A 26,936-nucleotide genomic window follows, 5' to 3' on the forward strand; every position below is an offset into this window, starting at 1 on the left:
AAGTTTCCTAGAGAATGAATAATCATCACTTTGATATAAAATTTTCTATGGATCCTCAGTTCTCTAATGATTCAATGCATTTGAATGCAAATAATCCCTCATTACACAATTTTTCGTTCATGCCATTTGGTATTATGCATGGAGAGATGAATTGACTAATTAAAGAAAGTTTCTGGATTCATCGGTTAGATATGTTGTATATCCTTTATAAAAATAAGTTGTATGTATGACTGTTTGTCTCTACTTTATTATTTCGCTGATTCAGTTTTTGTTAGAGACTTGTTTATCTTTTTGATTCTGTTATACATATAAAACTGTTGTGATTATGCTTATCATTTTTGACGTTACATCAATGACGTAATTGTTTTATTAAAATACAGAAATGTCATCCGTTTCTTTCAAAACATCTTGTGCCTGAAGAAGCATACAGTAAATGCAAAACCAGTTGCACAGAATTATTGGTGTTTGTGTTGTTTTTTTAAATCTCTGTTCTAAATATATAAATGGAAATAATACGTACTTTGGGAAATAAAGAAGGATTCAGACGGTGAGTAAATCTGCATTTATTACTATACATCGGGTAGAGCTGATAAAACCTTGCACAAGTTTTCATTAATGAAAATTTGCATTCAGATTAAATTGTAATCATTTAGTTCCTGTGCTCATTGTTAATTCATGTACTTATCCTAATATCTATTTCACATTCTAGCACTATATATAGCCATGATATTAAAACAAATGAAGAGGCAGGTGATGCCTTTCCATTGCATGATGGGGTAGGAGTTGGGGAATGGCACCTTGGTTGATGCCTTTCCATTGCATCTGTCGGGCCGGCGGGGTGGGTGGGAGGGGACACATGAATCTAGGCTTGGTTGATATTTCGTTGTGACTTTTAATTCATGCTCTAGCTCACCCACAAAAACCACAAAATTAGAACACAATCAATTTGAAGTGTTTCATATTATGTGACTTGTATCCATGTCTGGAGTATACTTTTTAAACCACTGTGGTTATGTATCATACAGGTAATGTGTCACATACTACAGCCATGCCCTCTACATTGTGGTGAAGGGCAGAGCAATGTGGAATTTAATAATGACTTGTAATTATGAATCAATACTGGGACCTCTCATATCTAATATCTTTAAAAACAACATTTTCTACTTCACTGAACAAACAGCACTGTGTGATTATGCTGATAACAACACTACTGGTATATCTTAATTCCATAAAAATCAAAATAATTTGATATCTGTTCTACAAAATGAGAGCAAGATACTATCTGGCTGGTTTGCAGCCATTTGTATGCAAGCAAACATCCTGAAATTCTAAGCCACTCTGTTATTTGCAGAAATAGACAAGATTTATCCAATTGTGCCATAAAAGACAATGAAATATCCTGTGAGAACTATGTGAACTATATATCTGAGATTTAGGATCTGTCAAATAACTAAGATCTGTCTTACATGTAAGATCTGTCAAATAACAAAGATCAGTGACCTGTCAATAACTAAAATCTAAGATCTGTCAAATGACTAAGATCTAAGACCTATCTAATAACTAAGATCTAAGATATGTCAAATAGCTTAGATCTAAGATCTGTCAAATAACTAAGATCTAAAATCTAAGCACTGCTCCAGTGGTCTAGTGGTTAGAGCGTCCGCCTTGAATGCAGGAGGTTGCGGGTTTGAACCATGGACAAGTCAAACCAAAGACTTATTAAAAAAATGGTACTCACAGCTGCCTCGCTAGGCACTCAGCATTAAGAGGTTAGTGTCAGGACTGGTTGGCCTGGTGTCAGAATAATGTGACTGGGTGGGATACAATGCTATATGTCTGCGGCATCACTATAAACTGCCACACTGCAGACATCGTAGCGAAATGACTGAAAAATTGTTAAAGCTACATTTAAAATCCATATCACACACACACACACACACACACACACACAAATCTAAGACCTGTCAAATAGCTAAGATCTAAGATCTGCTAAGATCTAAGATCTGTCAAATAGCTAAGATCTGTAAAAAAAGCAGCAAGACAATTATACATCTTGCAGTGTCTTAGCCACTATATGACCACTAATACTAAGCTATTATTAATAAACACTTTATTAAGCCAAACTTCAACTACTGCCCCCCCGCCATTATTTGGAAATTCTGTAACAAACAAAGCTTTGACAAAAATGAAAAATAAATACAAGATATTAATATTTCTGTTTGATTTTAATAGGTCATGTGACTGCTAAGAAAAGCAAAACTAACATTAGTAGATTAAGCTATATCACAGGGGCCCCACAGGGCTGAGTGATGTAAGATACTTGCCTTAACAGATCACTTACACATCTCACCTCTCTGCAAGTTCGAGTCTTGGCTAGATCAAAGTTGTTATGTGAGAAAGATGGCCAGTAGCTTCCCATGGGTCAGTGGTTATTCTGGGGTGTTCTTGGGTTCTTCCTCCACCAAATATACTGACCACCATACATACTCAATCATGTACTGAAAAATGGTGTTAAGCCATACAAAACCAAAATAAGATATATGGCAACTGAAGTATGAAACATACTTCACAGGAAAACAGTAAATTCATTTAAGGTTACTAATTTTCATTTCACTTAGTTTCTCTGGTTTAAATCGAGCTCCCATATGCTTAGTTTAATTACTTCTAATACTTTTCCTTTTTTTAAGACTTAATTTTTAAATGTGAGCACTCTTCTATTATTATTCATTAACAAAGCTTTATTGCATGCTTTTCACAATAAAACTTGTATTTCTTATAAATTTTTTCAAATGTATGCCTTTCTGTGTCGTGTTAAATATATTCATATATTTTTTTTTTAAATGTAAAAAATGTATTTTTGCTTACTATATACTGTTTTGTCTTTGCTGTTACTGATGTCATTTTAATGTTCTAATGTGTATTGTTTAACTGTAACTATGTCCTTTCTGTTCTGCTGAAATATGAGGTATTTGTGCAATATCATGTCGGTATAATAGCTTGTCCAGAGCTTGTGCTTTTATGTTATCCAGACTCCTGACATTAAATAAAATTTCCTCTTGTAGTTTGCATGACTTTTCATGCTGATTGAGTCATCAAATCAGATTTTCTTTTCCAAACGTCATTTATTGATTGACAAGAGGTCATTTTCATTGATGTATTAGAACATATTTCATTGGCTAATTGATAATATACTTATGTCTATTCACAAGAAACAAGGAAATCTTACTGACTGTAGCTTGCAGTCATTTTATTACATAAATGAAAGAAATGCCCTTTCATATGTCCAAATAATAAATAGAAGCAACTGTTGTATGAACCTAATTATTGCAACACTAAATTCCTTTCATGATGGCTGATTTTTGCGTTACTGGTCATAGCCCAGAAGAGCTTATGTGTTAGCTTTTGACCTGTAATCCTGTGTTCAGCATATGTCATCTGTTAGCACATAATCATATTATTGCTGCACCTCATGAACGAAATTAGACATTGGGTTTTCACTAAAAGGTGTTTCTTTAGAGTTTGGTTGGTCCTAAACTAATATGGTGCTGAACTGACATCCGTTACTTCCACCACGGTGGCCAGCTTGAAAATCTTGTTATGCCTTCTTATACATGTACAATTAATATGGGAATTTTCACTAAAAGACTTCCTATAATGCTAGTTGTTCTTAAATGAAAATGGTGCTGATCTGACCTCTAAAATATCACTGTCTTGATGGCCATTTTGAAAATTTTGTTATCACTACTCCTTAATGGAAGGTCATATTGAAATGGGGTTTTCACAAAAAAATAATATATATTTTAACATTTCAGCATCAGGAAATATACATTTTTAAGTTTGTTAAACCTATTATAGTTTTTGAATGCATGGGAATGTGACATAACCATTTACAAGGTAGTAACTTTATCAGTACATTAAAAACTTGTTATGAAGTAGTACTGTACACAAAGAGTCTTATAGTTCATCACATGATAATTCTTGAGTTTCCGATGGCTAACTACAGGTATTTATTTTTGGTATTTAGTTTTAGACAATTGGGATTTCCCCTTGACTTTAGGATAATCTACCTGGCATTAGTCATTACAACTGTACTGTTCTTTTTTAACACATTGATGTTACAGGATGTCATGTGATATGGTAAATCTGTGATTGGCTTATCTCAAGGAAACTGTCATACTACAGTGTTGTCAGGTGGGATTTAGTGCCCCACAATACAGTGTTGTTTGGTAGGATTTAGTACCCCATACTACATTGTTTGTGGGACTTAGTGCCCTTTACTACAGTGTTGGCTGGTGGGATACAGTGCCCTGTACTACAGTGTTGTATGGAGAGAGACAATACCCTGTATGACAGTGTTTTCCTGTGGGGTACAGTGCTCTGAACTACAGTGTTGTCTGGTGGGATTCAGTTTCCCATACTATATTGTTGTCTGGTGGGATACAGTGCCCCATATTACAGTATTGTCTTGTAGGATATGGTGCCCTATACTGCAGTTTTTTCTGGTGTATTCAGTGCCCTGTACTGTGGTGTTGTCTGGTGTATTCAGTGCCCTGTACTGAAGTGTTATCTGGTGGAATTCAGTGCCCTGTACTTAAGTGTTGTATGGTGTATTCAGTGCCCTGTACTTAAGTGTTGTCTGGTGGAATTCAGTGCCCTGTACTTAAGTGTTGTCTGGTGGAATTCAGTGCCCTGTACTAGTGTTGTCTGGTGTATTCAGTGCCCTGTACTTAAGTGTTGTCTGGTGGAATTCAGTGCCCTGTACTAGTGATGTCGATGGGATTTATAGCCCTCTCCTCATGCTGAGGCACTATACCTAATTAGATAATATTATATGACAACAGTTCCATGAGGAGAAAGCAGCTATAGAATAATAGTCTGAATAGAACCAGCACACCATGGTTGCACTTTGCATCTCCATCAAACCCCATGACCAATTTCATAACGTAATCTACAGTATCCATGGTACATACATGTATGTTAGCATAGCTAGAGTGTACATAAAAATTGTGTTTGCTAAAGTCTTTTGTATTCTAAAATAAAAAGCTATGAATTTTACTGAATGTTAATTTTGTTTCAGTTTATTGGTGGGCGATATTTCTACACTCAAGCATGGAAAGCAATGAAGCACAAGTCAGCTAACATGGATGTCTTGGTCGTCTTGGCAACGACTATTTCTTACGTTTACTCTGTTTGTGTGGTTGTTGCCTCCATGGCATTGCAAGAGCCATTCAGTCCTTTCACCTTCTTCGAAACAACCCCAATGTTAATGGTTTTCATCTCCTTAGGACGATGGCTGGAGCACATTGCTAAGGTACCCAGTAGAACAATTTTTTTTTGCTTGTTAAAGAATAGTACATGATTAATATTAATTAGAAGAGACTTAATTGTTGTATTATTAATGAGCAGATGCTTCGTTGTAATTTTTGATAAGTAATTTAAAATTGTCCTAAATGTTTTTGTAGAAAGTTTCACATATCAGTCAGGATGACATACGTGTCTTACCAAAGCTGCTTCAGTTTTAGGTTTGGAAAAGGAAACTACATTTGCACTTGGTATAAGAATGTTCGCTTTGGACTCACAGGCAGATAAGTGGATAAGCAGTATTACTAACATTGTTTGTTAATGACCAGGTTGGGATGACATTGAGTGATTTGAAAACTTAGCGAGGAATTCACTTGCTGGATCACAATACATACCATGCAAATGATCTCAACGATCTGTTTAGACATCATTTTTTTGTGAAAGCATGGCCAAGAAACATTGATTTCTGTGAGGAAGATCTTGTATGTCCCTTCTGTAATGATTACCTTACTGGGATGAAGAACTTGTATGTTCCTCCTGTAATGATTACTTTACTTTGATGAAGAACTTGCATGTTCCTTCTGTAATGATTACTTTACTGGGATGAAGAACAATGATTACCTTACTAGGATGAAGAACTTGTATGTTCCTTCTGAAATGATTACCCTCCTGGGATGAAGAATTTGTATGTTCCTTCTATGATGAACTGGGATGAAGAATTTGTATGTTCCTTCTGTAATAAATACCATACTGGGATGAAGAAATTGTATATTCCTTCTGTAATGATTACTTTACTGGGATGAAGAACTTGTATGTTCCTTCTGTAATGATTACCTTACTGGGATGAAGAACTTGTATGTTCTTTCTGTAATGATTACCTTACTGGGATGAAGAACTTGTATGTTCCTTCTGTAATGATTACCTTACTGGGATGAAGAACTTGTATGTTCCTTCCGTAATGATTACCTTACTGGGATGAAGAACTTGTATATTCCTTCTGTAATGATTACTTTACTGGGATGAAGAACGTGGTATGTTCCTTCTGTAATTAATACCTTACTTTGATGAACAGTGTTACTTACTGTAATGTACATCAAAGTTGTTTGTCATAGCAAGGTAACCATAACAGATAGTGTTGTTTCCCTACCTTTATAACCATGTGCCATTTTATCTAATGCGAATGTGTTATTTTGAGATGACTGTATATTGAGTTTCATCAAATCATGAATCTTTCATAGTGCTTCACCAAGTGCATTTGATTTTGTCCGCTCAAAGATCAGGGTCACTGATGGGTTACTTTATTGTACAGTAGAGTATAAATTTAATTTTTGTTTAGCTTGAGTTTTTTAAACGTATCTGCCATAACACTGTGTTGTGCTAAAAACAAAAGCCCCATGACATGGTTGTGTTTCAAAAAAACAAAATTTTCAGTAATCTTAACAAAAAAACTAAAACTTTTGTATGCACATTAAATGTAGCATGTATTGATGGCAGGCAGTCCTGATAGGCTGAAAATAGCTGTAGTGTGATGTGCTTGAAGACTGCATTGGGTGAGCCCATTGTGCTAATTTGCATAAACAGAGATCAAGGAGTGGAACAACCCAGTATAGGTAAATCAAAGAGATATGCTAGGTGCATGTAGGAGAACAAAATTTTTACATATTACTGCATTGAATGAGATTGTTTTGGCCACTGTATTAAAGATTATTTACAAGTTTGTGAACAGCAGCAACATTTCTTTGAAGTCAGATTGTACTCCATATATAAATTGCAAAACATGATTATTTCAGTTGTCGAAATAGTGATCAGATTTCATTGGTAAAGGTGATTCAGAAGCAATATTTTATTAGCAGAGCAAGTAAAGCCCAGCAAAAATAAATTTCAGAATTGGTTGATGGAATTTTACTTAGAGGAGCATTCCAGCAAAGCGGAAGTGGGGATTTAATTCTTTGCACATACTGCAAATAACATATTGATATACATCATTCCTGTGTGTATGATGTCTGTCAGGATATTAGCTCCACATATATGTATCATGTACAGCCTGCTGGGGGGCCCCGAGTGGTCTAAGGTGCTCTCCGTTATGGATCACTGCCATCTCACCTCTGTCTGCATGGGTTTGAGTCTCGGATTCGGCTCATGTGGGTATGTGAGAAAGCTTGCCAGTAGCTTCTTGTGGGTTGGTGATTCTTTCTGGGGTTTTCCCGGGTTCTTCCTCCACCATTAATACTGGTCGTCATGTATAGCCTATCATGTGCTGAAAAATGGCGTTAAACCCTACAACAACAACAACCTGCTGGTTTGAACATTCAGATTAGTTTTTTTTATAATATTATTTGTTATCTTGATCTTGTTAAAAATACTTATTATTAATTGACCTATGCTTTTCAGGATGATTTAAGCATGAAATAGATTGATTGAAAGACAATAATAAGCAAATGCTCATGTCTGCACAGTTGATTTGTGTTGATAAAGTTTTACCACCTTTACTGGACAGAAGCATTTATTGCTACTGTATTACATGTAAAGCCACCATTAAACTTGAAAATATTATTCTCACCCTTCACTCTAGTAAATGGTCAGTCCCAGATGTGATGTATGTTCATTTTTCTGTAAAGACAGGCAGATCTTGTGATCAGACTGCATCAGATATAGTTTTAAAAATGCTAACAGTATGGTTGTCCATAACAACTCAATTCTGACCAGGATTCTCTCAGAGAATCCAGCAGAGAAGTTTGAACACAGGACCATCCAGTCTTTAGTGAGTGTAGTGATGAACACTAATGACACCTGCATTACCATCAAACCCCCTATTGAACTCATGAGAGCAGCAGAGACTGCTTTTAATCTTGTATATAAACACCCACATTTGTCTGTGTGTCCCGGCTGTCGAACAAGAAGTTGTGATTTAGAATTTTGCAGAGGGATCCCTATTTGTTTTACTTTTTTTTATTTTTATGTTCAAGCTTTCTTTTAAACACACTCTTCCCAATTTTTTCCTATTTTTTTCCTTTTGTTAATTCCCATCCTAGTAAGGGCAATTAACCTAAGTTTATTCTCAAATGGACAACATGCCTTTGTTGGGTTATGCACATTAACTCCCCTTGGGACCTCAAAATACAGCTTTTTAGTCTTAAAAGACCCCTAACACTGTCTGGGAATATGGCAGGTACCATGTTCACCGTATATCTTTGGGGACTATTTGTTGCAATTCCATAAATTAATTTTTTAAGTATATATTTGTGCACTCTGTGTTCTGGGACACCTTGTTTGTTGGAGTTGTAAGTTGTAGGACAATTATTAAATCATTTGAAAATTAAATGTAAAAAAATGCACTTAAACTTACATTTTATTTTTAAATAAAATAGTGAACTGTATATTCGATACATTTCTTTACTCCACTATACAGTGTTCCTTACTGTAAAACTCATTATATAGTGAATGTTTCTGTAAAACTTCTCATTAAACACTGATGAGTGATCCTTACTGTAAAACTCCTCATTATACAGTGATCTTTACTGTAAAACTCCTCATTATACAGTGATTTTTACTGTAAAACTCCTCATTATACAGTGATTCTTACTGTAAAACTCCTCATTATACAGTGATCGTTACTGTAAAACTCCTCATTATACAGTGATCCTTACTGTAAAACTCGCTCATTATACAGTGACCCTTCCTGTAAAACTCTTCATTATACAGTGATTCTTACTGTAAAACTCCTCATTATACAGTGATCCTTACTGTAAAACTCCTCATTATACAGTGATCCTTACTGTAAAACTCCTCATTATACAGTGATCTGTACTGTAAAACAAGCTCATTATACAGTGACCCTTACTGTAAAACTCATTATTATGCAGTGATTCTTACTGTAAAACTTCTCATTATACAGTGATCCTTAATGTAGAACTCCAAATTATACAGTGATCCTTACTGTAAGACTCCTCATTATACAACTGTCAGTAAAACTAATCATTATAAAGCTTTCTCTATTGTAACATAACTATGTCATACATCCCAGTAAGCTGTATCAGTTTTTAGGGATTTGTTTAATTATATGTTTTTGCTTTTTATTTCACTTAACTTTGTTTCAGGGTAAATGAGGATGTATTTTAATGTGGTTTCACATCATTAAATACTTTGCTTTTGTGTATTTATCTGTGTGTCAAAATGCGGGTTGTATAATATTTTGATATTCCTCTGTCCATCTGTACATCCATCCATACATCCAAACCATCAGTTACCTTTTTGTTTTTGCATTATAACTTTAGTTTTGCACCATTTATCTCCATCAAACATTTTGAATGGCTTGAACATAGGGTAAGGATGAAGCCAATATATTTTGATATGAAAAGGTTCAAAGTCATGGGAATGGACTGAAGGAAGCAAACAAGTTTCCACACAATAACATGAGTTCTGCATTGCAGACCAAACTTTGTAGATGACTTTCATGTGGAGTAAGGAAGAAGCCATTCGAGTTTTGGGGTCAAAAAGTCAAAAGTCATGGGCACTTAGAAAGAACAAACTGGTTTTTACATGATAACTTGAATTCTTGATGATGTACAATGACTAAAGCTTCTTGAGATATTACATGTAAGATAAGAAAAACGCCTATTGATTTTGGGTTGGAAAGGTTAAAGATTAAATTCATTATGACTAAAAGAAAAATGGGTTTTGTAAACTAACGTTTGTTCTAGTTTTAAATTTCTTGATCAAACTTTGTCGATGGCTTACGATTGTGGTAAGAGAGAGACCTGGAGTCATAAGGTCAAATGTCAAGGTCATGTTAAGTCTAATAAGGAAAGGCTTGACAAGGTCTTTGAGACTGGTTGGTTTTGAATTTCCTGAGTAAACCATGTTCTACTGTTCACTACATGATCAACTGTTAAACAACAGGGCAGACATGTAAACATACCCATTTATAAGGTGATATCACTTATAATTTAGGCTTCAGTGAAAAGCATTTTAAAGGGGGAGCACTATATTATACATTTGTAATATTGAAAATGTGAGTATGTGAAATATCAAGTAATGTACTGGCATGCAGAAACATTCTTTTACCTTGTTTAATAAGTATATTTAATGTAGGGTAAAACATCTGAGGCCCTGGCCAAGCTGATGTCTCTGCAGGCCTCTGAAGCCATGCTAATAGAACTGGACAAAGAGGGTAACATCATCAATGAGGAGATGATCAGTGTGGATTTGGTGCATAGGGGAGACATAATGAAAGTAAGTTTTTACAACCCTCTTAGTTATTGTTTAGCATAAAATTTCTGTGTTAGATAAATTATATGATTATTTTTGGAAAATATTTGTGCCACCTCTGAATCCAGCCCTCCCTGACAAGCAAAAAATAATAATCTTTCTGTCTTGATATCATATAAATGAAGGGAAGCAATTCTTACAGATTAACTCCCTTCGTCACCACTTGGGTGGCCACCCATGTCCATTTGGTTGACCAGTTTTAACTTTTGCTGTTAACAGTGCCTCCTAGAATACATTGCATTTAATCATAAGTTTAAACCATACAACATTTCTTTAAGTTGGTATAGTAAGTCAAAAGGTTGATATACATGGTGTATACAAACTTTATGTATTTTCTGGTGAATTTATTCATATTCTTCCTGGCAGTTATTGTCCATGTGATATTGATCAGTAAAACTAAAGTTTTCATTTATGTATTTGTATTGCATTGTTAAACTTTGGTTTAATATGCACTTAGGTTGTCTTGGTAATGTGAGTTCGCCTATTTGAAGAGTTTATAGATATGCTGTAAGCACTCTTTTTGTTCTATCTTTCATTTCAATGATGTCAGTCAAGTGCAAGAAGAGCAGGTGTTTTAAAGTCATCAAGGATGAAAATTAGACTTTGCCTTGCATGCTTCCACACACCCATGCAGCGTATGTGCATTGTGGGCAGGCAAAATTTGGTTCAGTTTCTTGAAATGGCATTTGAAGGGCTTGTTGTTCAACTCATCCAGATCTGAGTCATTGTCTTTCCAACTTACTGAAGCAGTTATCATACAAAGCTTGCTTCCAGATAGCACTAACCTGAGCTTGCAGGGTGAGCAAGCTGTATGTACTGTCCCTAGATCCGAATTACATTCAGTTTCAAAGGCAATTAGCAAATAACTATGTGCTCTCTCTCATTGATCATCCCTTAGAGAGAGCTGAAGCTGCAGGACCCAATTTGTGCTCTCAGATGCTATCTTAAGCACATGGAGAAATTGTTTAAAGCTATATTAAAAATCCAAATCATGCACACACACACATTCTTGACTAAAGGAGGTCTTAGATTGGTGTTCTGTGTGCTCTCATAGTATAATTTTGAATCACAAAATACAAGAGATTTCCATGAGTCTGGCTTTAAACATGAAGTCTCGATTAAACATGATGTCTCAGAGATGTGGTGGAGTCACTTGATTGTTACACTCAGTCTACATCTTCCAGCTTTTATTTTCATGGCCTCACAGCCCTGGTCATGATCTTGTAGCTTTTGCTCTAGTCACACAGAAAGCTTTTGCATAAAAGACAATAGCCAGGTGTGTGATCCCACAATGATCTCTATCACATCATTATAAATGCATAATCTTTGGTTATGCAGCCTTTACATCATAGAGCAGTCATTATGCTCTTACAGGGTGATGTGGGTAGAAGTAGGATACTTGGGTAATGTATTTGATGAGAAAGTAAATATTTTTATTACATTATTTTTCTCTGAAAACATTACAATCAACCCCTTCCACCCTCCTCTGCAAATGTGAGCATCCTGTTGTAGGTTTTGCTCAAGCTTAAAACTTGTAAACATCGAGGAGACAGGTCCCCAGCCAGTGAGAGCACTTGAAGTTAATCTGTTAAGAGTTGTTTCCCATCTGTGTGATATATAGCTGGAAGGCTGTTGTTTAGTCTTTAAGGGAGGGTTGGATGTGGAGGTAGCAGAGATTTATTTCCTAATGTTAATTTGATTGTATGAGTATTTTTGGAAAAACATAATTTACGAAACAAATGCCTGTTCAGCCAGCTCTGACTTGAAATTAAGGCTAAGTTTGAGCTGTTCTGACTTGTTTACACTAAAGTGAGAATGATCAGAGTTTCAGAACTATCTAGTTACTAGTAACTCTGTTTGCATAAAAAGACTTGTACATACTTTAAGGATATTTAGTATGGCCTTTAACTTGGAAATTTTAGGGTTGTTATGTGATTGTTTTGTAACACGTGACCATAATATCATGTCCCATAGTCTGAACAAAGACATTTTGATTCAGTTACTTCCCTTTGCAGCTGAAATGTTTGTATGTGCTTTTATGACTTCTATGAACAGTAATTACAGTCAAGTTACTTCCTATAAACTGACAGAATAATATTTTCTCATTTTCTTTTGGCAACAGATAAAGATAAATATGACTAGTGATCATTTACTGTATTAAACAAAAGATTTGTGTATATCAGCTGATAATATTTCTATGCTGTTTTGCATTTATATCTGAGAAAATATGTATTATATATGTTTACTGATAAGTTGAGTTCGAATTGCAAACATCACAAACCTTATCTGCCATCGCATCAGGGTCTGTGTTCTTTGTCCAACTGATTACTCCTAACTGCAGGGACCCAGATCTGCCAGTGCATCAGGGACTTGTCAGACTTATAAGCAAAAATATAGAAATATTGGTCAGAAAGCTGCAGTTTAACTCCTTCTGTTATTGCAGCATTTTAACATCTTGCAGTACCATCATCATAAGTTTGATTAATGTTGTATGGGGATTGTTATATTTACATGAGGGGCCCCGAGTGGCCGAGTGGTCTAAAGCGCTGTCTGTTACAGATCACTGCCATCTCACCTCTGTCTGCATGGGCTCGAGTCTCGGATTCGGCTAATGTGTGTATGTGAGAAAGCTTGCCAGTAGCTTCTCGAGGGTTGGGGGTTCTTTCCGGGGATTTCCCGGGTTCTTCCTCCACCATTAATACTGCCGTCATGTATAGCCTATCTTGTGCTGAAAAATGGCATTAAACCCTACAACAACAACAACAACAACAAATATTTACATGAAATCTCATGTATTAGTTATACTCCAAATCAGGTTATCAGTGGCACATATGCCATGAAAACCTTATCTTACTTGTTTTACCTGGGAAGAGACACTACTCCTGCGCAGCAGTAAGAATTGCAGTGTGAAAGTTAGGACAGATATTTAATTATGTGACACTTGTACCTGTTAAGCCCACCCAGTGACACTAACACTTGTACCTGTTAAACCTTAGAAATGACACTGTGACACTTGTACCTGTTAAGCTTGAACAGTGACACTGCGACACTTGTACCTGTTAAGCCTGATCAATAACACAAATTTGACAAAGATTAAGACAACAACAGTGTCATCGCATAAAGTGGCAGAGATATGACCTTTTGTGACTAAAGTACTTGTATTTGCTTTATACTTTATAATGAGGTTTGTAGAAAACAAATTGTCTATGCAAATGAGGTGTGGTGATGAAAAGCCCTTTTATGAAAATAAAAATAATGATTTGAACAAGTGATATTCAGATATGTGCATTTGATAGATGTGTACAGTTAATAGTCAGATGTGTACAGTTGATAGCCAGATGTGTACAATTAATTGTCTGATGTGTACAGTTTAATAGTCAGATAAGTGCAATTGATGTTTACAGTTAATAGGCAGATGTGTACAATTGATAGCTAAATGTGTACAATGAAAAGCATTGATATAGGATTAAATTGATTAGTTTTTCATTAGCTGAGTGGTTCAAAAGTCCAGTGTCAGATGTAATAGTTGGTGACATTATTGCAAACAAGATATTTTTCTTTTTGTTTCTTTTTAGGTTGTACCTGGGGAAAAGATCCCAGTTGATGGAAAGGTTGTACAAGGACATTCAACATGTGATGAATCTCTAATTACTGGAGAGTCAATGCCAGTTGTAAAAGAGATAGGTTAGTCGTCCAGTACAATGTACCTATTTTTGGCCGCTTTGCAAGGTTGTGTGTGTGTGAGAGAGAGAGAGGGACATTAGGGTTTGCATATAGGTCACATTTCTGACTGTCAGTGTCAATGTTCATTTCTAACTGTGTCAGGGTCAGTGTTGTGGCATTTAGCTCAGTGTTTCTGAATTGTGTTTGCAGTCATGAAACTGGATCGGCTTATTCATATTGGAAGGTAATACTCACCACATGTAAATGTAGGTTACAGTGACTTACTTTTCATGCTTAAGTAATAACATTAATGTATGTAATCACGAAATTTCATGTGTGTATTCATCTTGGATTATACTACTACTCACCACAGGCAAAATGATGTCACAGTATGAGCAACAGCCGTGCACGTTTATGTGATGACTTGCATGTAATTGGCTAAATTTGTAAACACTCAGTTGCAGGGATCGTCCTGGGCTTCGCCAATGTCGCAAATCGCGATTTTTTTTCCTTATTGGCGACAAAAATATCCCATCTGGCGATTTTTTTGGTGACATACTTTTTGGTTATTTAATTTGTACATACAATCATGGATTTCGACTGGATAAATTAAAAGGCAGAACGAAAGGAAGCCACAAACTTGACTAAGCAATGCATTGGAATCAATCTGTTACACAAACGATCCTTTGTTCTTATTGACAACCCCATCTTTACAGTGCATTGTTACATCACAATCTGCTTATGCTGACATCTGGGCTGAGTACTGTATGCTGCGATACAGTCAATCATGCTACCGCAGTATACCTACAACTGACCGACTTCTGAAGATGCGAATAGAACAGATAGAATTAATTGTATGGCTAATCCTTCTGTTTTTTTTATACATATACCAATACAATAGTTTTGCTGAACCTTCATAGAAAACTGATAAGCTTTGAAGTACCGACTACTGTGTATAAATACAAAGCAAATGGAAAAAATCTCAATCACAATTACATCTGTCGCCAGTGCAGCATTTTACTCATTGATCTTTTCCTTTTGCCATCAGTCCTGTTTTTTAAGGCTGCAGAGAATTAAACTCCGCAACAAGAAATAGCACAAAAAAAAAACAGTTTTGCATAATTAATAATAATTATTTATTTCTCAAAATACAGGAGTGAAAGAATCCCTAAGTTGGGTGTGAATTTATGCTTATATATACGGTCCAATATTGCCAGGTGTTGACTCGTGTAAGTTTCATTCGTGGGAATGGAGATCCTATTTTTCTTGTCGAGAAAATTTATACAGCATTCAGTGATCATTCTTGGGATTTAGGAAGAAATTCGCTACAAGCTTTGTGAAGCTAGCCATAAAGGGGGGCGGGGGGGGGCTGCTGAGAGACTACTGGTGTCACCTGTCAGCACTGTAGACCGTGAACGTGGATTCAGTAAGATGAACTTCATAAAAACTGACATCAGAAATAAGCTCTGCATCTCATCTCTCGAGAATTTAATGAGAATCAGCATGTACAGATGTGAAAAATTAGACTTTGAAACTGCATTCAACAACTGGGCAGCCCTAAAATCGCGACGGATCTTCATGTAACACTTTGTAACATTCTGTTAATACTTCTTGTAATTAAAGTATTAACTAATCCATCTTTTGTAATTTTCATTGCCTGTTACATTAATAGACTAAATTAACACTTGGAAAAATGTACACTACTTTTTTTGCCGACACTTTTTGAAAATTGGCGACAAAATATTGAGGTTGGCGATTTTTTTGGCGATAGCTTTTTAAAAGCCAGGACCATCCCTGAGTTGGCGTAATTTTTTATCCGATTGTAATCAGATGTGGTCTGATACGTAGGCAAGAAAGTTAGCGGCTAGGTTAAATAGATGGCTTTTTAAAGTGTGACCAAAATGGTAGGTTGGAACATAATTCAAAATTAGGATGTCCATTACATTATAATATGCAAGTAACTAAAAAAATAATCAGTTACATACCGATGAGTGATGTTTTATCATACTAACCAGGCGATGTCACTAAAAGCAGAGTTTACTTTAGTCATTGAAGAAAGTTGTACATTTGTCAGTTGCAGCTGTAAATCAAAATATTTTTGCAGCATTAAATTGTAATGAATCTTGAATTTTACTATATTTGCCACATCAGATTTTAACAGATAAGCAGTTGGACAAATAACACATTATTTGAGGTAGTTTTAACCTTGTTTTTAAAAATAAGTATGTGCTATGACATGAAACTTAGCCAGCAATAAGTAGTGTTCAAATAAAATTATGCACAAACCGTCATGTAGAACATTTCTTTAAAATAACATCTAGAAGTCCATTCATTCACTTGCAGGTATTACAGCCTTGGCCATGTGATTCTCTGACGGATGCCTTTCTCTGGTTACAAAATTTTAGAATTTGCCATCTTGGTAGATGTCGATATTTCTTTCATGCATATATTGTCATAAAAAAATTTGAGTGAGCATAACTATTTAGAGGGTCTTTGTTTGCATGCTAAATTTTCTAAAACTTTCGTGCTCATTTGAAATGTGATTTTCAGCAGTCATCCAGGAAATTATTTGTGTAAATTTGATGGCAGTTCTTATAAAGTGCAATTATTTGAACTTCCTTTGCTTCTTTGCTAGGCTCCACAGTGATCGGTGGCTCCATCAATCAGAATGGGATGTTGCTAGTACAGGCAACTCATGTTGGGGCAGACACCACCCTCTCACAGATAGTTAAGTTGGTTGAAGAGGCCCAGACCTCAAAGGTGGGTAATAATAATAATAATAATAACAAGAACAACAAATAATAATACAGCTTTCCCTCATTATATCTTACATAAGACTAACAGAAAAATAAATGACATTCCACTTACAAATCCAAACAATAAAACACTTGATATAAGGACCTCTTTCATACTAGGATATTTGTTTTTTTTTAATACATTATTAGCCATTCAAACTAATTCCTATAGATATGACTGGTATGTGAGTGGGTGCAGAATTTAATATTATCCCCACTGGAAAGTGTTGAAGAAAAGTGTTGAAATGAAGATTTTGACTTTGATGGTTTTTCTCTTTTGATAAAGGTTGACATATTCTAATATTTTTACAGCTGAGATTTAACTTTTTTTAGTTTTAAAATGTTATTATAACATTGTCAGCCAGCTAATTATTGTGAAACATGGTTCTCTCCGTTTCCAGCCATTTGCATCATACATATAACTTCTGTTTTTGACAATACATACCCCATTCCTCCAGACACCAAAAGTCATGTCAATCTGTCTCTTGTTTTTTATCATTGCAAAACTACAGTTGTGTCCAAAGAGATCAATGCACTGAAAATTTCTTTTAAAACAGTGTCCAAAAATGACATGGTAGGAAAGGATGATTTTTGCCAAACAGTTTGAGTGACCACAAAATGAAAGTGTCTGAAGACAGACAAAATATGGTAGCTTAATTAACTTAAGAGCCATTTTCTCTTGTGGCCCATAAATACCCTTATGTTGAGTAATATGTAGAAGCTATGGCTAAACTTGCTTGTAAAGTCTAAGTTGATAAGAAAAAATAATTAATTTCTTCTTCCCAGACTCAACTTATGTCTCCTTTGTTTATGTTACTCTTGAGTTGGGTGAGGCGGTTTTTTATATATATATAGAATCTACCATTGCTGCCATCAAGGATATCTGATACTCAACATTCATACTCTGAATAATTCTTCTTCTAATGTGATTGGAAAACATATTTGAAGAAGAAAGCCAATTTTTCGTAAATTATTTTAATTAACAAATACCAGATCACATTACTTAATACCCTGCCATCTTCCCCACAATGTGAGCATCCTGTTCACAGTGTTACACTTAGTTTAGAGCTAGTTCCAGCTGGTGATGGCAAAGGGAGGTAATGAGGACGAGCTATTGCCCATTGTATATGATAGTATAACAAGGTTTTGGCTTTTGGCTGGATTCTGGAGGTAGCGGGCCTAACCTTAATGTGGATGGATAAGTATTTTCATAGAAACAAAACTTCCTGATAAACATGTTCATGATATGGAGATGTCATGTTTTTTTGTTTTTTTATTTACATGTAGCAGCAAATTGGCAGGTCAGACTTTGTTAAGTTAGAACTGAATCTTTCATTTGAATATCTCACACAGCTTTCTTATTTGGCATCATATGGTTTATGTACTAAGAAAGGATTGGAGAACATATTGATGGATCAGTCTGGAATCCTGTGCAGTTATGTAACATCATAGACCTTATATCTGATGTCAGTCATCCAAAACGAAAGGGACAAGGTTGATGCACTAAGGTTTCATCAGCTTAGGTTTCACTCTGGTGGGGACTGCATAATATCTTTTACTGACAAGATTTAAATCTGAGGAGGATTCGCTATTTGCTTTGTACTGATAGCAGAAAATATTGTCAAATGTATTCAGCCCTCTTAGTTTCAAGTTTTTTTGATATAACTGAACCTTTATGATATGTACCATCAGAAATAGTCTTGGACTTTTTGAGCAACTTTGGTTATAGTGAGTTATATGACTGAATCTTCATTTTAAGGTTTGTATATGTCTTGCCTTTATCTTTAAATTATATACTTTTATAAAGAATTACCATTTATCTAGAAGTATTGAATGTGTATGTTTATTTAGAAGGTTTTATCTTCCTGAATGTTTATTTGGAAAGTTTTATCTTCCTGAATTTGTTGTATTTTGCAATTCTTTATCTTTGCATTTTAGAACGTCTAATCAGCACCATGTAGAAAGTACTGTGCTGATGTGCTGTTGAACCCACTATGTACATATATTGTTTTGTGATTTAATTTTAAATTTAGCTTTAATTTTAAAGTTTTGTAGATTATGTCGAGGATTTCAGGTGATATATAGTGCTACATGTAACTCTTGAGCTTTCAGACTTCTAATTTGTACTGTCTGTTGTAGGCACCTATTCAGCAGCTAGCTGACAAGATTGCTGGCTATTTTGTACCAGTGGTTTGCAGCTTATCTCTTCTGACTCTGCTGGCCTGGGTTATTGTTGGATTCATTGATATAAAACTCATTGACCCACATTTTGATGTAAGTCGTCTATTTTTTTATGTTCTATTGATTTAAATTTAGTGATGCAGTGATTGATCATATTAAAACAATTCATTTGGACTTGTTTAATGATTACAATGATCAGTTATGAAATTTTACCATTACTATTATTTTACTATTTTCAAAATATAAATAATATAAAATTGAACAATTAGAATATAACTTTAAAAATATTTGCATTGAAATTAATAAAAATATGTTTTCATGATAAGCAGATTATTGAAAAGGATGTTTCTTAGCCAGTAAAGCTGAAATTACTTTTAGCAAAGCTTTCATTTTAATCCTGGCTACACTTATTAATTTCCTTTGAACACATGTAGATAATCAACTCAAAATCTTGCTTAACTGATAATAATTAATCGTGAATACGTTTTGTTCAGGTGGTAAATGCCAAACATAAACACAATTTTCAAAGTTTCAGACCCTTCCAACTGTAGGTTAAATTGAGTTTAATTGAAACTTCTCTTCTGTCCACTTTTGTAATATCAATGCTTACTGAACAATTTGAAATGATGTGATAATTACATTATGTTGTCGTCGATGTAATGTCACTTGTATCAAAGCACAATGAATTCTAGGAGAGGTAAGAGGTAAATTACTATAGGTATGACTTTTGTGTACTACTAAGTACGGTAATGAAGAGGAAAATTGTTAACACATTTTAACAATTTCATTCCTATGAAGAAGAAAAAAATTATGTCAGTGGAGGCATATGAGAAATTGGGAAATATTTAGCAATTTATGACGCGTCACATAGACTTTCTGCACTAAAAGACCACTTGATCTAAATAATTCAGTGTTTCTAGCTAAGAAATTAAAGAAGCCATTGATATGCAATGTCGTTTCTTTTGAGTGTGTGACTTAAGACAAGAATTGAATCTGCTTGGTCCAGTGGCATTGGCCCAGATGATTATCCGACCATATTAATGTCAGTACGATCTCCTTATGAGCAAAGAATGCTCATTACCTTTGTTGTGATGTCAGGTCGGTTTTGCTGCCATCTTATTAAGGTCCTTGTTATAGGGACACAAGCCATATTTCCATCATCGGATGCCTGTGGGTAGTTTTTGGATGCTCAGCATTTCCTGCTATTATTTTCTCTGTTAACAGTGTAATGTATGCTTGATACAGGTAGTAGATTTTTAGTTGATTTGTTCTCAGAGAATACTTTCTTAATTATAATTTACTTTAAAGTTGTTCTACACCTCTCTGCAATGTGAACATCCTCATTGATGTTTTGCCCAAGCTTAAACTGGTAAACATTGGGTGTATGGGTCACTTCAAGGAGATGGAAATGGGAGGAAATTTGGAAGAGTTTCTTCCCTTTGTCTATATCTTAAATAGGGAAAGGCAACAATTTCATCTTTCCAAAATGGCTGGATTTTAGAGGTAGTGGAGGTTATTTCCAAACACGAATGTGGCTGGATGAGTATTATTAAACAAACATAATCAGTTAAAAAAGTTTAACTGTATCAAGGAGATAAATACTCTTACATTTTACAAACAAAATAATGCCCAAGTTAAAATGATGCTTGAATATATTGTATTGTGCAGGAGAATGGAGACGTGACAGCTAAAGAGTTAATCTTCCAGCGTGCCTTCCAGTATGCCATCACCGTGCTGAGCATAGCCTGCCCCTGTGCCCTGGGACTGGCCACACCTACTGCTGTCATGGTAGGGACAGGGGTAGGGGCCACCAATGGGATCCTTATCAAAGGTGGAGAGCCCCTGGAGACGACCCATAAAGTAAATAGAAAACCGAATTAAAGAGACAGCATTTGTCTGCTTTTTACATGAGGAATATACGATGATAAGTTATATTCTCATTTCATATTTCACCCGTAACATTTTGCATCCTAATTTTGATAGTATCCAGAAATTTAGACATGTAGAAATGATGGCGAACATGTTGTAGGTCTTAATAGTCTACAGTAATTTTGATGTTTAGTAAAACTGACAATTTGGTATGTTGATGAGACATTAAAAGTATTTGATTTTCATTCATCTCTGTCATCATTTAAAGAAGTTATTGCCCCTGAATGTGAGATATGCTAACTTTAGTTTCCACAGCATAACTTTACCAAGGTTTATTGGATTTTCACCAAATTTGTATGCTGTTTTGTATTGATGAGACCTTGGATGATTTTGATTTCCAGCCTTCCCTATCCTCATATAGAAGAGTTATGGCACCTGATTTCCCATCTCTTATTTTGATTTCCACAGCATAACTTTCCTAATGAATAATTGATTTCAACCAATTTTAGAATGCACCTATATATTAATAAGACTTGAATTAATTTTAATTAGTAGCATTCTACAATGCTATTTACTGGAGTTACATCCCTGTATTTTCCATCATCAAAGCTTGTTTCTGCGTCATTCTTTTTCAAAGAATTGTTGTGTTTTCAATCAAATTTGTCATTCAGCTTTATATTGATCAGACATTGATTGCATTTAATTTTCAGCATTTATAATTATAAATTATGTTTACATGCCAACCATTATGCTTTTGGCATAATGATTATGCTTTTTCCCCACTAAATTATGCCTTATGCATACATGTATTTTGGACTATGTGTTTTCAGTATATCCCCCTTAAAAAAATTAATAATTTGTTTTCTCATTTTTATTAACATGAATGCATGAATTACACAATACAGCATTCTTTTCTAGGGCAGCTTCACACCCCTTGCAGGCTGTGTGGAAAGGAGTTTAATATTGGTCATGGTGGTAAAACAGAAACCTTGAATTAACTCGTTTTACTAACTCCAATACTAAGGTAAATTTTGTAAATGCAGAGGCATTTTGTACCAAGTTAATTACAGATCACTAACTACCCCTTGCAGTAGAAGACTATATTTTTTATTTGCTTGATAATGCTTTGAATAAACATAAGTTGGCAGAACTGTATGAGGTTTACAGCTGATAATGCATCAATGATGACTGGAATTCATAAAGGAGTTGCATTCTATATTTTGAAAAATGTCTCCATCATTGTACATATCAGGTTGTCCCTGTCATTTAATACACCTTGCTGCAGGAAAGGCTGCTAATGAATTAGAAGGAGAACTCCTGAAGTATCAAGTTGGCACTCTACCTGATGACAATGTATTTCATGTGGACAGAATTGATTTTTTTCATATTTTTCCCCAGTTAGAAGACCATGTAACTGGAACATATACATTTCCATTTCTTTGTTTGGTTATGAAAGGAATATTGGTTCTTTAACATTCTAATGCTGACAGTGAGAGATTGTTCAGCATTGTTAATAAAAATAAAACTGAATTCAGGTCCAGGCTCTGTAACCCAGTACTTTGTGTTTTACTGGTGTGCAAAACATTCCTAGTCTCAGCTAGTACAAAGTGTCTTGAAATGCAAATGAGAGTCTGTTGCCTTTTGAAACTTAGAGTGTTATATACAAAAACTTGAAGCAGTAATTGATGTTAAAAGTCCAGAGGGACAAATAAATCATTTTGTACATATGCTCATTGAATTCTTATCATGTTACATGTGGATTAATCTTTTTCTGCTCAGATTACTCTTTTTGTCCACTTGGATTACAATTTTTCCTTGCCAGAGGTTGGCATGTATGATTATGTACAGGAGTTGTAACCCCTGATTGTCCAGTCTTCCCAGCATAACTTTGAAGGAATGTCAGTTTTGGACCAAATGTATCACGCACCTTTTTACTTATGTGGTGTTGAAGCAGTTGGATTCCCAGCATTCCACATCATTATTTACATGAGTTAGGGTCCCTGAAGGACCTTTTTCTTACTTTGGTAATTTAAAAAAATACAAACTCCACTGTTTAATGACTTACAGAATAAAATATAGTAAGCAGTGCCTTTTGTGATGTACTTATTTGGGATGGCTCTAGTTCTACTGATTGTCATACATTGAGTCATTCCTTATAAAATAAACTAAATGTGTAAAACATTTTTGTAATCAGATTTTATTGCAGTTTCTTATATGATCACAGCAGTAAAGATAACCCATAGTATGATATGGAATTTCTCTTGCAGATAAAGTGCGTAGTGTTTGACAAGACAGGCACTGTAACTCATGGAGTCCCCCGGGTTGCCAGGGTGGCTATGTTTGTGGAAGATGGAATATGCTCATTTGTAAAACTGATCGCCATTGCAGGAACTGCAGAGGCCAGTAGTGAGCACCCTATTGCCTCGGCTATCGTCAAGTATGCAAAGGAGGTAAGGGATGAAAAAGAGGTTAAAAAGATACAGTTGCCCTGTGAATTGTGGTTAGAATTTCTATACTTGCTCTGGAACAAAAGTTAATTTTGGGGTAAAATTTGTAAGAGAGAGTAATTTATTTGTCAGTATTTTTCCCTAAAAGACCCCCCCCCCAATTTAAATGAAGAAAGTCTGTTTTATTAGAAAATTCTTTTTTTAACCTTAGTATCTTTGAAATTGGTCACTTGGATATGACATGACTGATGTATGTTATTTATATTTTTTTATATCTAGATGATATTGTTACATTCTCTTAATTTTGATTTGGAAATGAAACAATTAGTCACACTTTCTACTCCTCATGAGGCAAAATTCAGTCACAGTTCATTTTATTTTCAATACAGAAATCATGAAGTGATATTAAAAAGATAATATTAGTTATTGCTACACATGATTCTGATTCATAATGGATAATGAAACTTATCTATTTTGATTAGTTATCATGTGGAAACTTAGCTTGTGTCATAATTATCTATATAGTTGTAACCTCCCTTTGTATCATAATTGTTATTGATTTAATTGTAACCTCCCCTTGTATCATAATTTTTATTGATTTAATTATAACCTCCCCTTGTATCATAATTTTCATTGATTTAATGGTAACCTTGTATCATAATTTTCATTGATTTATGTGTAACCTCCCCTTGTATCATAATTTTTTAAAATTATTTGCAACCTTCATTTGTGTCATGATTTTCATTGATTTTTTGTGTAAGCTCCCCTTGTGTCATAATTTTATTTATTTATTTGCAGTGTCCCCTTGTGTCATGATTTTTTATAACAGTTTTGATTTTGTTTGGAATTTAATAGACCCTGAAGACAGAAAACCTTGGGAAGGTATCAGACTTCCAGGCTGTACCTGGCTGTGGCTTGAAATGCAGCATCACACAGATGGAATCCCTCCTTGAACAAGTGGACCTAGAGGGTGTCAACAACCGTAAAAACATGATAGGCAGCTTGCGGGTTAAGATTGATAATGTCATGAATGACTCTGAAGTGGGCAATATACCTGCCACTATTGAAGGTTTGTGGTGTTTTATTTTCTAGCTGTCATGTGAGTGAGAATGCATCTTGAAATCTGTTCAATAACTTTGTGCAATACAGTGTGTGCAGTACAGTGATCTTCTCATCATTGATGGATACCTGTAGAAAAACCAGGCCACTTAGTGAAAAAATGTCATAAGCACAAAATCTGAACTATGATTCTTAGAAGGTTAGTGCAAAAATGATACTCATCTCCCATCAAGGACAGCTATTTTAATAAAGCCTTTCTTTGAATGACTTTCTCTCCAAAACCGCTTGTCCGGATCAGACAAAATTCAGTAGGTAGAGACCTACCAACCAAGAACACATTTCACATTCATATAAATGACTCAATAGCAACATCTAGTTTAGCTAAAGTTACTCAAAGATAAAATACAGTTAATGATGTAAGATACCAGCAGTTTCAACTGAATATCTGAAAATTATCCTGACCTAGGTGCTTTTCAGTCAAGTTACTTGTCTTAGTACTGCTATGTTTGCTTTTTGACCAGTGTGTGGAAGGTGACTAATATTAGCATACATGCCAACCATTACGTTTTTGGTGTAATCATTATGCTATTTTTCACTAAATTACGCCTTATGCGTAAATGTACTCGGATAACGTGTTTTCAGTTACGTCCCCTTCCCAAACAAATTAATAATTTGTTTTCTTATTTTTATTAATTTCCCATTAATCTTTCAGACCATATCCTAGAAAAGACGGTTTCTATGTTACTACGACATAATAGTCCACTTGTCTGTAGCCTTGCCTGCACTTTCCTAACAGTATTATGTTCTATTTATAGCAGCTGCCCTATTTCCAAGAAACATTCTGGTTTTACTTTCAAACTTTTAACCTTGGTTTCTATTTATAGCAGCTGTATGGCTTAGTTATGAGAGAACAGACTGGTTTTCTAATTTTTAATCTTTGCTTGCAGATTCTTTGTTCTAATTCATATCTGATACAGAACCAGTCTGTAGGTATTTGGCGCTAAACGTCAAGTCAGATTTATTCTAGTTGATGTGTGTGTTAGATCGAAAATGTTTTTCAGATAATTTCACAGATGGATTAGAAAAAGTTGAAAAATCAATTTAAAGATGAATACATGAATTACACAATACAGTTCCATTCTAGGGCAGCTTCACACCCACTGCAGTCTGTTTGCAAATGATTTTAATATTGGTCATGATGGTAAAACAAAGAAACCTTGAATTAGCTCGTTTTACCAACTCCAATACTAAGGTAACTTGTTCTTTTATAAAGCAGAACTAATAAATGCAGAGGTGTTATTTACCGAGTTATTAATAGAACACGGACTACCCCAAGCAGTAGAAGACTGTTGGTCCTTTTTTCAAATGGATGTTTCCTGATTCCCAAATTACAGAAAATATGCATCTGCGAAAAACAAAATCATCTAATATTGTTAGGTGTTTAGCAGAATATAATTCGCTTAAAATTGCAAAATTGGTCTGTTTAGTATTGCAAGAGACAGGAGCAGTGATTATGATAACAAAAAGTTGTACCCAGTCTGCGCAAGAGACTTTGACAATGAAAAGGGCAAAGTCAGAGTGCTCTTTCATTCCAAGAATTAACAGTAATGGATCAGTGATGACTGGAATTCATAAAGGACTGCATTCTATATTTTGAAAAATGTCTCCATCAGTGTACATCAGGTTGCCCCTGTTATATAATTCTGCAGGAAAGGCTGCTCATAAACTAGAATGAGAACCCCTGAAGTATCAAGCTGGCATTCTACCTGACAATGTACTTCATGCAGACAGAGTTGATGTCAATGGCACCTTATTTCCCAGCTAAAAGGTCCAGTAACTGGAAGAAATATATTTCCTCATCTTTGTCAGGTTATGAAAGGAATATTGGTTCTTTAACATTCTAATACTGACTGTGAGACATTGTTCAGTATTGTTAATAAAAATAAGCTGAATCCAGATCCAGGCTCTGTAACCCAGCACTTAGTGCTCAGCTGGTGTGCAAAACATTCCTAGTCTCAGCTGGTACAAAGTGTTTTGAAATGCAGTATGAGTCTGTTGCTTTTTAAGCTCAAAGTGTTATATACGAAAACATGAAGCAGTAATTGATGTTAAAAGTCCAGAGGGATAAATAAATCATTTTGTACATATGTTCATTGAATTTTTATCATTTTATTTGTGGACTACTCTTTCTGATCAGATTACTCTTTTTGTCCACTTGGATTACACCTTTTCCTTGCCGGGGGTTGGCATGTATATATCAGGCCCACTTGCACCTCTTGTTTAATGTGAATTCAATTAAGAAGCTTTTTGATAATTTGCCACCAGAGAAAAATATTTGATTTTTTAAAGAAAT

General features: G+C 34.9%; 1 protein-coding gene across 1 annotated transcript in view; it reads left to right on the forward strand.

The window, feature by feature from the left end:
* Positions 1-26,936, forward strand: part of LOC149797580 (copper-transporting ATPase 1-like) — a 130,422-nt gene that overhangs the window by 81,667 nt on the left and 21,819 nt on the right. Inside the window, exons 9-16 of the mRNA XM_089962477.1 lie at positions 5,078-5,311; positions 10,393-10,533; positions 14,145-14,253; positions 16,868-16,992; positions 19,167-19,301; positions 20,877-21,068; positions 23,345-23,527; positions 24,380-24,593. Of these exons, the coding sequence (XP_089818603.1) occupies positions 5,078-5,311; positions 10,393-10,533; positions 14,145-14,253; positions 16,868-16,992; positions 19,167-19,301; positions 20,877-21,068; positions 23,345-23,527; positions 24,380-24,593 (1,333 nt within the window). The remainder of the gene's footprint in view (positions 1-5,077; positions 5,312-10,392; positions 10,534-14,144; positions 14,254-16,867; positions 16,993-19,166; positions 19,302-20,876; positions 21,069-23,344; positions 23,528-24,379; positions 24,594-26,936) is intronic.

Source organism: Sinohyriopsis cumingii, chromosome 6, assembly GCF_028554795.1.
Source record: "Sinohyriopsis cumingii isolate HCF-2022 chromosome 6, ASM2855479v2, whole genome shotgun sequence".
In the NCBI taxonomy this organism is placed as follows: domain Eukaryota; kingdom Metazoa; phylum Mollusca; class Bivalvia; order Unionida; family Unionidae; genus Sinohyriopsis; species Sinohyriopsis cumingii.